General features: G+C 35.9%; 1 protein-coding gene across 1 annotated transcript in view; it reads right to left on the reverse strand.

The window, feature by feature from the left end:
* The window catches only part of LOC128982867 (nuclear receptor-binding factor 2-like), a 34,512-nt gene extending 26,827 nt beyond the window's left edge, over positions 1 to 7,685 (reverse strand). Inside the window, exons 1-2 of the mRNA XM_054401918.1 lie at positions 7,507 to 7,685; positions 4,707 to 4,891 (exon numbers count right to left, since the gene is read on the reverse strand). Of these exons, the coding sequence (XP_054257893.1) occupies positions 4,707 to 4,891; positions 7,507 to 7,530 (209 nt within the window). The 5' untranslated portion in view covers positions 7,531 to 7,685. The remainder of the gene's footprint in view (positions 1 to 4,706; positions 4,892 to 7,506) is intronic.
* Between the last annotated feature and the right edge of the window lie 5,464 nt (positions 7,686 to 13,149).

The following is a 13,149-nucleotide window of genomic DNA, read 5'->3' on the forward strand; positions in this document are numbered from 1 at the left end:
AAGGAAAATCAACCACTTCAGCTCTGCTGAGGTTTGCGGAAACAATAATTGAATCTATTGACAAGGGGGATAAGGTAGCCAGTGTCTTCATGGATTTGTCAAAAGCATTTGACAGCGTGTCTCATGAAATACTACTTTAGAAGCTTAATGTTTTGGGCCTGCCAGATGTTCCTTTAAAATGGTTTAGATCATACCTCTCCGATAGATCTCAGTATGTTGAAATAGTTTCAAAAAAAGGAAACCAAGTCGTTAAAAATAAATCACAAACATTAAAAATTAAACATGGAGTTCCTCAGGGATCTATTTTAGGACCATTATTATTTCTCTGCTATGTCCGTGGAATGCCCTCAATTTTAAAATCAAACATAGAAGCCAAAAGCCAGTTACTATTGTACGCAGACGATTCAAACCTAATTATTTCAGCTAAAAATTACCAAAATCTTGAACTGGCCTGTAATGAAAATTTGAGTAAAGTTCAATCATATTTTCTTAAAAATAAACTTTTTTTAAACTGTCAAAAAACCAACCAAATCGTTTTTTCAGCCTCACAAAGAAAAGAAACAATAGAACCAAACATCCTGGTTGGAAAAGAAAAAATAGAAAATCTAAAGCATACTAAATTTTTAGGGCTTTACGTAGACACATATTTTAAATGGGATTATCATACACAATTCATAACACAAAAGATTTCTTCAGGGTTATATGTTTTGAGGCGTATGTCACTATTATGTAGCCTGGACACCCTAAAATCAATATATTTTGCGCATATACATTCCCATCTGTCTTATGGTCTGGCAATCTATGGAGGAACATCTAAACAAAATTTAGATACAGTTCTGAAACTCCAAAAAAAAGCTATAAGAATCATGCTATACTTGGACAAACGAATAACTGTGAAGGATAAATTTTCAAAACTACATATTTTGACTGTCTATGATCAGTATATAGTAGAATGTATTATGTGTGTCAAAAATCAACTACACAATTTGGAAATTAGAAAAAATGTCCATTCATATGACACTAGAAATAAGAATGATATAAATTTATCAAAACATAACCTCAGCTTCTTTGAAAAAAAGGGAACCTTTATGGGATCAAAATTTTTAAACCATCTTCCTACAAAATTAAAAAGTAAAATAAACCAAAATAATTTCAAAAAACTAGTTAAGAATCATCTGTTGCAAACGAGTTATTATTCATTTGAAGAGTTTTTTCAATGTAAAAACGACTAAATAAATAAGGTTGAGGTGCTCTGATGGAAAAAATAAAAAATGAAACTGTAAGCGGTTCCTACTTTTCTGTAAATCGAAATCAAAATGCATACAAATTAGTTATAGTCTGACACTATTCATGTATGTATATACAATATGAATAAAGAATTTTTGATTTGATTTGATTTGATACTCAAGACTTTCTTTTTATGCACAGGAAAAAGTCCCATCCCAAAAATCGGGAAGGAAATAAAAATCCCGTCCCGTCCCGAACTAAAAATTCAATCCCGTCCATCCCAAAAAAAAAACAATTTTTAGTAAACTTATATATATTTTGAAATATTTTGAAAAAAATCTTAATTTGTCTGTTATTCCCTCCCTACCTGTGAGGGTATGGAAATCTAAATTAGTGCCGTTTTGTCACCAATACTAAGTAGTTTTAACACATAAAAATGTTTGACACTAACTTTGTTCCACCCTGTATATAATGCAAAGGGGCGCTACAACTATTAGTTGTGCCTAGGGTGCTGACAGGGTCAAAAACGGGCCTGAGAACAGTATGGCTATGGTATATGTGCAATACAAATCTTCTCAAACTTCATCCTCCCCCATTGCAAACGCAAAGCACAAGTATAACTACAATAATCATTTTATACTTATAAGCCAACCCCGTACAAATAACGGGTACTCTGCTAGTACCTATAGCCTATATATTAAAAATAAAACAGGCCCAAGTGCACTGCCTTAAACCACGCCATAATTGCTGGCTTGAAGAAATTAAACTAATTGGTATTTATAGGCCTACTTGTCTCTTAATTAATACTCAAAAGAGATATTGGCCTGTTATTATTCATATTGGAAAATTCATTGGATTTATAAAGAGGAAAAACTTTAGCAAGCTTACTTAATTAAGGGGGTAGGTATCATAAGCAAAAAAAATTTATAATTTTTTATTTATTTTTGGTTTCAAATCAAAGCTTGATGAACAAAATCACACCTTGCTTATGGTTCTAAAAAAATTCCTAACCTTAGAAATGTTTTTTTTTATGAAACCTTACTCGGTAGTTTATCCTTAAATTTGAGTACCTAATAATTAATCTAGTGATCTCGAATTGTTGTAATTATACAGGAAATATAAGAGATAGAACCATGAAATTTTTACAGAATATATTTGAACCTATTTCACAGAAGTGGTACCAAATTTATTAACACGTTCGCTGCTACGGACATTCTGGAACGTCAGCCGGGCCACGGCGCCAGGAGCTAGGAATGTTCCGGAAAGTCACCATTCATTGTTGTTTCACGTTTCCATGGATTAGCCAGCACGCCACGAGCGTCCAATATTTCTTTGCAGCTCGTGGGGACGTACTATTCTGACAATAAAAAAATATAGTTTCCCAAAATCATCACCTGGGTCGTTTAGAACAGGACTTTGTCCCACCTCTTTCCTGCTAGATAGCGACACTACTTTACCTACTGCAACCTGGGTAGTGCTGCTATCTATCAGAATCACTTAGTACTATGTCCAAAGCCAGTTTAATTGCAGAAAATTGCCATCCAGTATAACTACTGTACTGTAGTTTTTAGTGTAATTCAGTGTATCGGCGGCAATGTTACGCAGCGGCGAGCGCTATAGTGGAATAGATTACAGAATAGGACCGGAACCAGTTTGAGTCGGGTGGGGTGAGGGCAAGCGGTATCCAATAAGCTTTCAGAAAACTGTCCACTGTTGCCAAGTTGTGCCACGCACTCAGTCTTTCTTTGCCCGACAGCCGACCTGTGCGTTTCGAGCATATATCCTATCTTGTTTAGTCAAGAAATTGCCTTAAAGCACAGAAAACATACTACTATAACCCAGAATGCCAACCGCATGGTAAAAAGCATTAAGTGTTTTGAGAGAGCTTTGCCTGTTTATCGTAGGCAGCGCCACCAGCGTTGCCATGCACTCAGCATAGCAACGCTGGTGGCGCTGCCTGCGATTGACAGGCAAAGCTATGTCAAAACACTTAATGCTTTTTACCATGCGGTTGGCATTCTGGGTTATAGTAGTATGTTTTCTGTGCTTAAAGTGTGTTAATAATTCGAAACAGGCCAGTAACAAAGCTACAAAAGGCATCTCACTCCATTCTACACTCATATTTAGGTTAAAATACGCTCATAGGTGGCGTCCCTATGATCAATGAATAGGCCTAATTAATATGGTAGATTGTATCCTCTTCATTTCCATGTTAATTTTGTTTCATGTATCAAACAATAAGCTGAGCAATATCTTAGAAGATTTTTAGAACTGCTATACAAATTGTTTGGTAATATAAATTTAGTGTTAAATTTATTAATTTTATGTTTATATATTTTTCAAAAACTGCATCTGGTAGCTGTTTGAGCCATTTTAAAGACAGTTGTGTAGCAAATAATCAAACCATAATAATGTATGGGATGAATTTTGTGTTCCATACGATATAACAATACTAACCAATACCACCAAGAACCAATAAATTATTAATTTGTAGTGTTGAACTGAACTACCCTACAAGTGGGACAATAGAGGGGGGTGCCGGGCTCTAGGTGAAAGTCAGCTCACCGGCCAAGAACGAAGTGGCAACGTCGCATCCCCTACCTCTTCAAAGGCCAGTCCTATTCTGTAATCTATTCCACTATAGTTCAGCTCCTGGCGGCGTCCCGGCATCTAGCGGTCAGCAGCGAACATGTTAATATACTCTACATAAAAAAATTTTACTGTATTTAACTGTATACACACAAAAAATTTAAATTTAAGGTATGTTTTTGAAAAAAAATATGTAGACATTAAAATGTTATTGAAAGTAAATAATACACACAAAAAGGTTAATTTAAGGTATGTTTTTGAAATAAATATGTAGACATTAAATATTTTATTGAAAGTAGGCTAAATAATTTTGGTACATGTTTTAAATAAAATCATGAATATTACCTTAACAAAATTCGGGTTGATAGCTCTAGTGGAAATGGGACATTAAGGTTGTCAATTTTACATTGTTACCATAGAGCGTATGATTCCCCCTTAAAAACTCAAGAAATGTATCAGTATCGGATGAAATGCTCAAATGTATTTACTTTTATGTAACAGTGGTTTGCAAAATATATGGAAATTGGCTTTTAGGACTTCGGTTGAGATAGCATCGCACCCAGGTTGTTTGTTACATTTGGATGATTACCAAACGATTAAAATAATTTATTAGGCCTACTCTTAAAATATTAGTGTTAAATAGGCTAAAGCTGTCAGGTTCAAATTTCTCCCATGTCCCTTTCTCAATAGTTTCAGAAAGTTTTGTACAAACAACTAAGTTGCGTTACCAGTACCGTACTATTTAAGTGACAACAAAATCTAACATTGTTGGAAAATTGTAGGAAGGGATCCTCTAGTGTAGCAAAGTTTTAATCTAAACTTTTTGTCATCTTCAAGAAAAGGTAATTAAACTCTGGCCAGTTATAGCATGAACTCAACAGTTTACTTACTGTATAACGTCTTCTTGTTTTTTGTGATACTCGTACTGTAACTTAAGTGCTTCTAATGCTCGAGTCACTGAAGTCAACTGCATAGCTTGAAGTAACAGTTCAGCTGCATTTTTGTGGCAATTCACTGCTTCATCAAAGCGTTTGTAAAGTATATGGTTGTCTGCTCTTCTATCATTAAAATGAGCCTGTAATTTGTCACAGGTATGAGGACAGACTTTTAATGTAGGTTAAACTTAAAGTCCTTTGAGTATTAAGTCCTTTGAAAGTAGGTTAGATTAGGAAGGTAAAGTTTAGGTTATAATGAATCGAGTTGTTGATTTATATTATCTCCAGACATGGCCCCTAGGCCCAAATAATATTCCGCCCCATAGTCTGGTCACAGTCACTTTCCTTCAAACCTTTATTAAAAACTATATCATGTCCCCTAGGCATAAGTTAAGTTAATTGCTTGAATACCACTCCTTGTCGGAATTTATCATTGCAAATTGCAAGTTTTTTGAAGAATTGACTTGTTTAGCCTTAACGAAATGCCGTCTTAAAAACTTATAGCAATTTTATGCTTTTAGTAAATGCTCACATTTGTGAGAGTGGGACTGAAACGAAACAAAACAACTCAACCCACCGAGCATTCCACAGCAAAAAAACATGGCCAATGATTCCAATTTCAGGCCCAAAAACGTGAACTCCATACATTACATGATACCATAGATTAAACAAACACCTTTAGTAGATTTGTCATCATTATGGATTACCTAACTGAAAACAATTCTTGTTATTTAAACCTAGTTTATCCTAAATAAAACGACCTAATCATAAACAATAGGTCGTCTCCTGGTTATATTACTGTACAAGAAATTAAAACAATAAAACACACATCATAGAACTAACCCTAAAATAATAGAAACAAAAGTATGTCAAAACTAACGTCCAGTGTCACAAACAAACAAAAATGAATTAAGAGTGTGATAAGAAGTTGACTTGAGTTATATTTATTTAATCTATGGTGGTACTGCATCTAGGTTATATTTCCAATGCAAAACAGAAAAATATTCCGGCCAACCATACCGATCCTTAGGTATGAGGAGAAAATGACAGCATTAATGGTGCTTTGGAGGGTATTGAATTTTTCTAAAACCAATTGCAAACTCAGTTTAATATTTTTTTGTTAAGTTTTAAAGATAAATTCATAATTTTTCAAATATTCAACACAACGTATTATATATTTTAACTTGATCCTGCAGATTGTTAAAACTAATCAAAAGATTAGTTAGCATAATAACTTTTGTTTTGTTAGGTAAGGGTGGTAACAGTGTCTAGCACGCATGCGCCCCTAACCAGTCCGATTAGTAGCTAAGTAGTCCGAGCCACCTAGTGGCAGTGCAGTGGCGATACGATGCGTACTACCGCTCGGGCGCTCGTCAACATCCCTACAGCCTACTCCCGTATAACCTATGTTCGTTACCAATGTAACAAAATTGAAGCATAATTCTAAAAAATAGCTTAAATTTTTTAACAATTATTTCTTCCTATGAACTTCCGAATCAGAATGCTTTATTAGCCACAGTTTTTTTTATCAACTATGACTATTGATTTTTATTTTTAGATATTAAACAAAAAATTTCCTCATGGCCATGCACCCTCTGGGAGCTCGCGCCCATAGGCCCAGGCTTACCGAGCCTATTAAGAAATCCGGCCCTGTCTCCAGACTGTATTGCACTTTGTAAAAAGTACAAACACGATAAATAGTAATAATTTCAAAAATGCGCAGAGATAATAGGCCTATAAATCAACAACTCGATTCATTATAACCTAAATTTTTGTCGATTTTTCGATCGGCCGATTGAAAAATCGGCCAAAAATAAATCGCCTTTGATTTATGTCTAGGCGCACACGTGGCGATTTTTTAGTCGAGAAATGGATTTTTTTGAGTGTGTTTAAGCTATCCTAAAATGGACTTTGTTGAATTAACCTGTGTTGTGCTGTTCCAATTAGACCAAAGAAAAACGAAGACAACTTAAATATTGGGTTCATCCGATAGTAATAGGCCTAAGTGAGAGACTTTTAAATCAACAGTTTTATAAACTATACACTTTACGTGATGACAGTAAAAAGTTCTTTAATTACTATAGGCCTAGAATGTCTGCTGAAAGTTTTAGTTTTTATTAGAACAGCTGTGGCCTTTTTTAGCAAAGAAAACAACACAACTCACACTGAAGTTCACAGACTCCTGTGGAGAACAACAAGTGACTGGCCGATTTTTTAGTCGACCGTGTGCGCGGACTGATAACAATCTGTATGTTACAGATTTTCGGGCGACAATCGCCTCGCCTACGAATCTGTGGCAAAACCCAGATTTTAAAATCGGCACAATTCCTGATCGCCTGTGTCCCTGTGTGCGCGCTTCCATTCAAATACATGATGCACAGATCGGCCGATGAAATAGTCGCCTCAAAATAATCGCTCGTGTGCGCCTAGCCTAAGTTAAGTGACTAGGCCTATCCTACTTTGTGCATTCCTAGCCATTCAAAGGTAACAGAAATTTTGGAAGGCTTAAAGCTTAAATGTATAAGTACCGTAATAGACCAACTAAGTAAAGGGGGACAATGAATTTATTCTAAAGAACTTATGGGGCTACCTATATAATTTAGCCTAGGACTACCTAGAAGTTAACCGTTAACCTTTTACTATCAATACAACTTTAGTAGGGCCTATGCTATAAATAAAGAGTATAGGCCTACATCAACTAGGCCTATTCAATGATTTTGGTCGTAAGTTAACATGTTAAAAAAATTAAACTTACCAATAAAAGAGGAGAATATTCCATTACGAGTATACATAGACATATAATTTGAACAACATTCTTACGTCCTTTCCAATCTTACCAAGATAAGAGGTTTTTGACCGGATTACGATTTGGGTTTACGGAATCGGGAATACGGATGGATAGATAGTGATTTACTGATTTACAAGTTTGGAGTTTTTTTTTTGGTTAGGCCTACACCTACAATTTATTTTTTACAATTTGGTTATTTTCACTGAGCTATTTTATTTATTTCAATTCGTGATTCTTCTTCTCTGGCTGCATCTGCAGTCTGCGCATAAGCAAAGACAACTGAGCTATAATTATTTTAACTGGAGATAGCACTGAGTGTCAAGATTGCGTGCCGCCAGGCTGCCAAGATGCCAAAGGCGCTAATTTTTGTCCATGGTGGAAGGAAAAAACATTTTTGTCCGGCGGATGTCCGATCAAGCTTTTGCTATTGTTTGCTTGCTAATGTATATTGAATTATATTACAGTAATGTATTGTTTGTAAAATGGTGTTTGCCGTTGAGAATAAATAAATAAATCAATAAAGCTCGGCGTGAGGGTGGTTTGCAAGAAAGCGGACCTCGCGGTTATTTCTCTTAGGAAATGAGCTAGTTAGTTGTCAGTTTTAACCAACATGGACGTTGTAACTGTTGCTCTGATGCTGGAAAAAGAGTAGGAGGAAGAATCCATGTTACATGAAGGTTTTTTCGTATGGAACCACTGAGCTAAAATTGGAACCACACCCAATGTATGAAAAAAGGAAAGATGAGGGCTGCTTCAGGTACTTCAGGATTTTGATATCAAGATATTTGATGGACAGTGAAAGGAAACACACATATTTTGTAAAAAGGTGCAATCCGTTGGGAAATAAATAAATAAATAAATAAGGAAATTCCGTGATTATTTTAGGCTCAGTGGAGATCAGTAGAGAAACAGTGTTATAGCTCAAAACAAAATGAGGATCCTAAAGAGTCTTACACTTGTCCGCTCTGCGTGCACTGGCGTCATTTTCGGCGTGCCGCGCTCAGACACGGCTGCCTTTAAGTCCAGGCCGCGGCCTTTGAAGTGGCAACGTCGCAAGTGGTGTTGTAACAACTGTTTTGTTTGGAAGCAGCTAATTGTATTTGTGTATTTACGAAAGATTGGTTTATAGACTATGACAATATTGATTCTACTTAAAATGCACAGATATAGATTTTAAATTCATATTGTTTCGGTTTTCAATTCTGTATGTTTTATTTTCAATATTTTAATAATATTATGTTCATAAATTTAAATTTAAATCAATGAAGTGGGCGAATTAATGAGCTGATGTGCCCTGTCTGCCATGTTATCTTATGGGACGTCTGTCACTCAACAACACCACTTGCGACGTTGCCAATTCTACCAGGCCGCGGCCTGTAGTTAAAGGCGGCCGTGGCTCAGGACTCTGCCGGACAGATGGCGGGAAAACTATAAGTCTGTCGTGATCGCTGGCGCTTGGAAACCGCGCCCATATAAAAGCATGGCTTCAATTTAAACTTAATTACGTAATCACGCTTGGACACTCACGTTGTCCACCCGGCGTGGTCCTGGAAACCATAGCTTTACCGTGAGGCAGGAGTTGACGCGAAATTTAAACTTGCATAATGCATGCTAATAAATACCCGCACAACACAAGAATATCCTTGGGATGTCCTGGGGATATCCCAGTGGGATATGGGGATATCCTCTGTATATCCCGCAATGTCCTCAGGATCTGGGGAACTCCCTGGGATATCTCACCAGGATATTCCTGGGATATTCCACCAGGATATTATACATAAAAACACAAAATAATAAATATTTAGTCTGAAAAGCACTTTTACCAGTTAAGTATTTTAATTAAATAGCTCATAAAAACAAATTTTGGAATAGGAAGTCCCCAGGATATCCTCAAAATGCATTCGTTTGTGTTGGATATGTGCAATATCTTAGGAGTGATCCTAGGGACATTCTCAAATCCTTGGATCTATGTGGGATAATGTGGGAACTGGTCAGAATTCTGTGCTGTGTGAGAAAGCTGTATTCGGTAGCATATTTCGAGAAGTATTTGAGTTATCAGTGGATTTTACAAATAAATTATGAAAAAAGGATATCGTGGATATTCTAGGGATATGCCAAAGATATTCCTGTCCCTCAATCAAAAACCCTAAAAAAATTAAATTAATTATTGTAACGGGAATATAGCAGGGATATTCCTATGTCTCATGGGATATTGGGACGTTTTTGGAACTCTGTGGGATATCCTGAGGATATTCTGTGCTATGTGGGATATGGGCCAGTAGCTCATGTTCAACTTTCGAGTTCTTGCTTGGAAAATGCGTTTATTTTTATAAAATTTCTGTTCATACTAGCCTTTATTTATAATTGCCTGACATAGCCGACAATTCAGAGATACATGTAATTATCTACATGATAATTGCATTTCAACATCTGCATCGTGAGTAGGTTTTCATTGCTTATTCAGTTCTTGGACCTTGGACCCCAATATTCAATAGTTATTTGTGTAGGCCTAACTAGTGAGCTAAGAGGCACTTTGCTGCACACGAGAGCAACGTAGGCGAGTGCGGAATGATTTCGAGTGCAGTAAAGGCCTTTTGCACTCGTGTTACACATTACATTTTTCCTGCAGTCACTATAAAGCATATAAATAATTAGTCTTTCAAACACTATACATACAACACGTTTTTAGGTTCAGCTGGCAACACAAAAATAGGTACTCTATAGAGAAAGTAGTCCCCGGTCCGTATCACACCGCTATTTTTTCCTCGGCAAGCAATGTGCTCCGTGACTTGAGAAAATAGTTCCGTATATTTTTGTAATTTGCAGTGGTTTCCGCGCCTAAAAAAATGCTCTAAATGTATTTTCTTGTTTATTAAGATCGTATAGGAATGTTTTAAAAACTTTTAAAAGAAAAGTCCAGAAAGTTCAGAAATACCGAAAAGAGAAAAAAACATAAACTATAAACACGAAATGACAGGTTAAATCGTAATTATAATAGTCAATCAGCTGCTCATAGTATTATTTTCTTTAAGTGTTGCCAACCTATTTCCAAGCGTACACGGATTACGTGCATAATAGAACCACGCTGTTCTGTGTTGTTTCGTTGGAATCCTGATGTGCGCCAAAGTATAAACCGCACGTACGACAAAGTAAGGCGGTTTCACACTCACACTGGAATCCGCGGACGATTTCTTCGTCCGCGGACGGATGCAAAAATAAATCGCTGACCATGTTATCAGATGGGACCGTTCACACCGCCAATTGAAACGTAGCGTCCATCCGCGGATGCAGAAATTCGTCCGTGGACGATTTGGTGGAATCGCTCCCAGAGCGATTTTTCTAAAACGTCCGCGGACGATCACGCCCTCGCGCATGCGCAGACAGAGCACCAAACCACGTGTAGCTCTCAGCGAGGCATGTGTCACTCGCATCACAGTGTTTAGTAGTTTGTGTTTACAGCAAAGAAAATAGAACCTAAAGGTTTACAGTCATAGTGTTCATCTAGTTGTTGTTTTGTGTCCTCCCTTGTTGTTTGTTATGGCTGAATTAATTGAGGCTGCCCGTGCCTACCCAGTTATCTGGGATACAACTATAGAAATTTATAGGGATCAACAAGATAAAGATAAAGCGTGGTTGGAAATTGCGACTACACTCCAAAGAGATAGTAATTATCCCAACCAATAACCATGTATATTTATACGAATTACTGTACAGTAAATCATTATTACAATGATTTGTAAGGTATTAGCATTATTAGTAGCCTATATTACGTTACTAGTCCTGAAAGTAAGTGTTTCCCGGACAAGTGTGGATTACCATACGAGTCCTAAACACATTTTGCACGAGTTACGTACGATAGTTTACGCCATACTACTAAATCTGTCCAAATCCTTATATATTACCACTAAGTAAAATACTAAAAATCACTAGGCTAGTCATAATCTCTAGGAGAGGTTATGTTTTTGTTTATAACCACTCATTGCCAACCAAATACAGAATAATCAGCTGATTGGTGTCTGGTAAAACTCATTACAGTGCAGTAGTACGTAATAAACCCCCATTTGATTAAGCAGGCGGCCAACAGCTGTTTTCTGGACTCCTTGCGTGGGAAGTTCGTCAAATTAGTGTAGTGTGGTGTAATAATTATTTAAGGTAATGATAGTATAATGATTTACTGTAATTAAATTCAGTGAAACAAATTAATAATGTTAAAAAAATCTTTGAATATTGTATGAGTATTGATGTTTTGTAAGTAGTTAACTTCAAATCTATACAGAAGCAAAATTTCAAAATAGGCTTCTAAGCCAGAAGCTTCTAACCAGATATCCATCCCCTACAGCCGTAGGGGATGGATATTTTATGACACTTTGTATAAAATCTAAGAAATAAGAATAAGTCCATTTTGTGGAAAATAATGGTGTGTTATTATTGATTATACTACAATATTTATTTACAATATAGTACTACCTTTTTGGTTACTAATTATTAAGTAAGGCATCATAATGAGTACGGTTATAGCCCTGTATATTATAAATGATTATTTATGTACCATTTATATATTGGATTATTCCTTCCATTTCATTATTCCTTGTTGAATAACTAAAACTCATAACAATAATGGATTATAGAGGGGGTGTCTGTAAAGTCCTTCACCAAACTTCATAATATGGTTTATTGGGCAAAACTATGCAAAAAACGTTATGGGGTCAAATAAACATCATTGGGACAACAACATCATTGTAAACAATCTGTACCTATACAAATTTCAATAAATGTATTTGTTGATAAACAAACGTAAAGGTTTAAATAACAGCGGTTGATGAACACTGGCGTCTTTTGTACGTCTTTTTATCGAATTTCCCCTATAGGGAATAAGCTATTACCGTAGTACTCATGGTAAGACCTGGACCCGGGACCGATTTACTTTTTCGTTATGAGGTCCCTAGAGACCAAAAACACCATCCGTTCAAATTCATGTATATATTTATATATTTATTTATATATGTGTCCGTTAGCGCGATAACTCGAGCAAAAATCATCCGATTTTGATGAAATTTGGTACAAACGTGTAAACCTACGTTTATTCGAACGAGTTCGCGAACCAGCATGATCGGACTATGGGAACAGGGGTTTATGGGGGGTTTAATGGGGCAAAATTTGGTTTTTCCCATTTTTTACCCTAAAAACTTAAAATTTAGCATTTTCTCTTTAAACCATTTTGTAGAGCTTAAAAAACAAATAATTTAGTATATTGAAGCGTTTTTATGCGCCTAACGGTTACGGAGAAAATTCCAAAAAACTGTAAATTTAAAATTCCCATGTTATTCTTATGAAGAATAAGTAAACTGTTGTAGTTTGCTTGTTTATAATCATATTTTGATCAAATTTGGGAAATGCATTCATTTCATACTAAACTATTAACATTTTACAAAAAAAAAAACACCTTTTTACCCTCCCTTTTGCAGCAAACCTAAGTACTCGTTAAACTAATGTTATTTAAATAGGGAATAAATGTGATATTTTTAAGGAGACATTTTAGTGTAAATCCAATCAGGCAAATGGAAATTCGCTTAGTCTGCAGGTTTGCTGCGGCGGGGGTATTATTTATTC

The sequence above is a fragment of the Macrosteles quadrilineatus genome, unplaced genomic scaffold (assembly GCF_028750875.1).
Source record: "Macrosteles quadrilineatus isolate MER2022 unplaced genomic scaffold, UCM_ALF_1.0 Scaffold_1__1_contigs__length_201487025, whole genome shotgun sequence".
NCBI classification, from domain to species: domain Eukaryota; kingdom Metazoa; phylum Arthropoda; class Insecta; order Hemiptera; family Cicadellidae; genus Macrosteles; species Macrosteles quadrilineatus.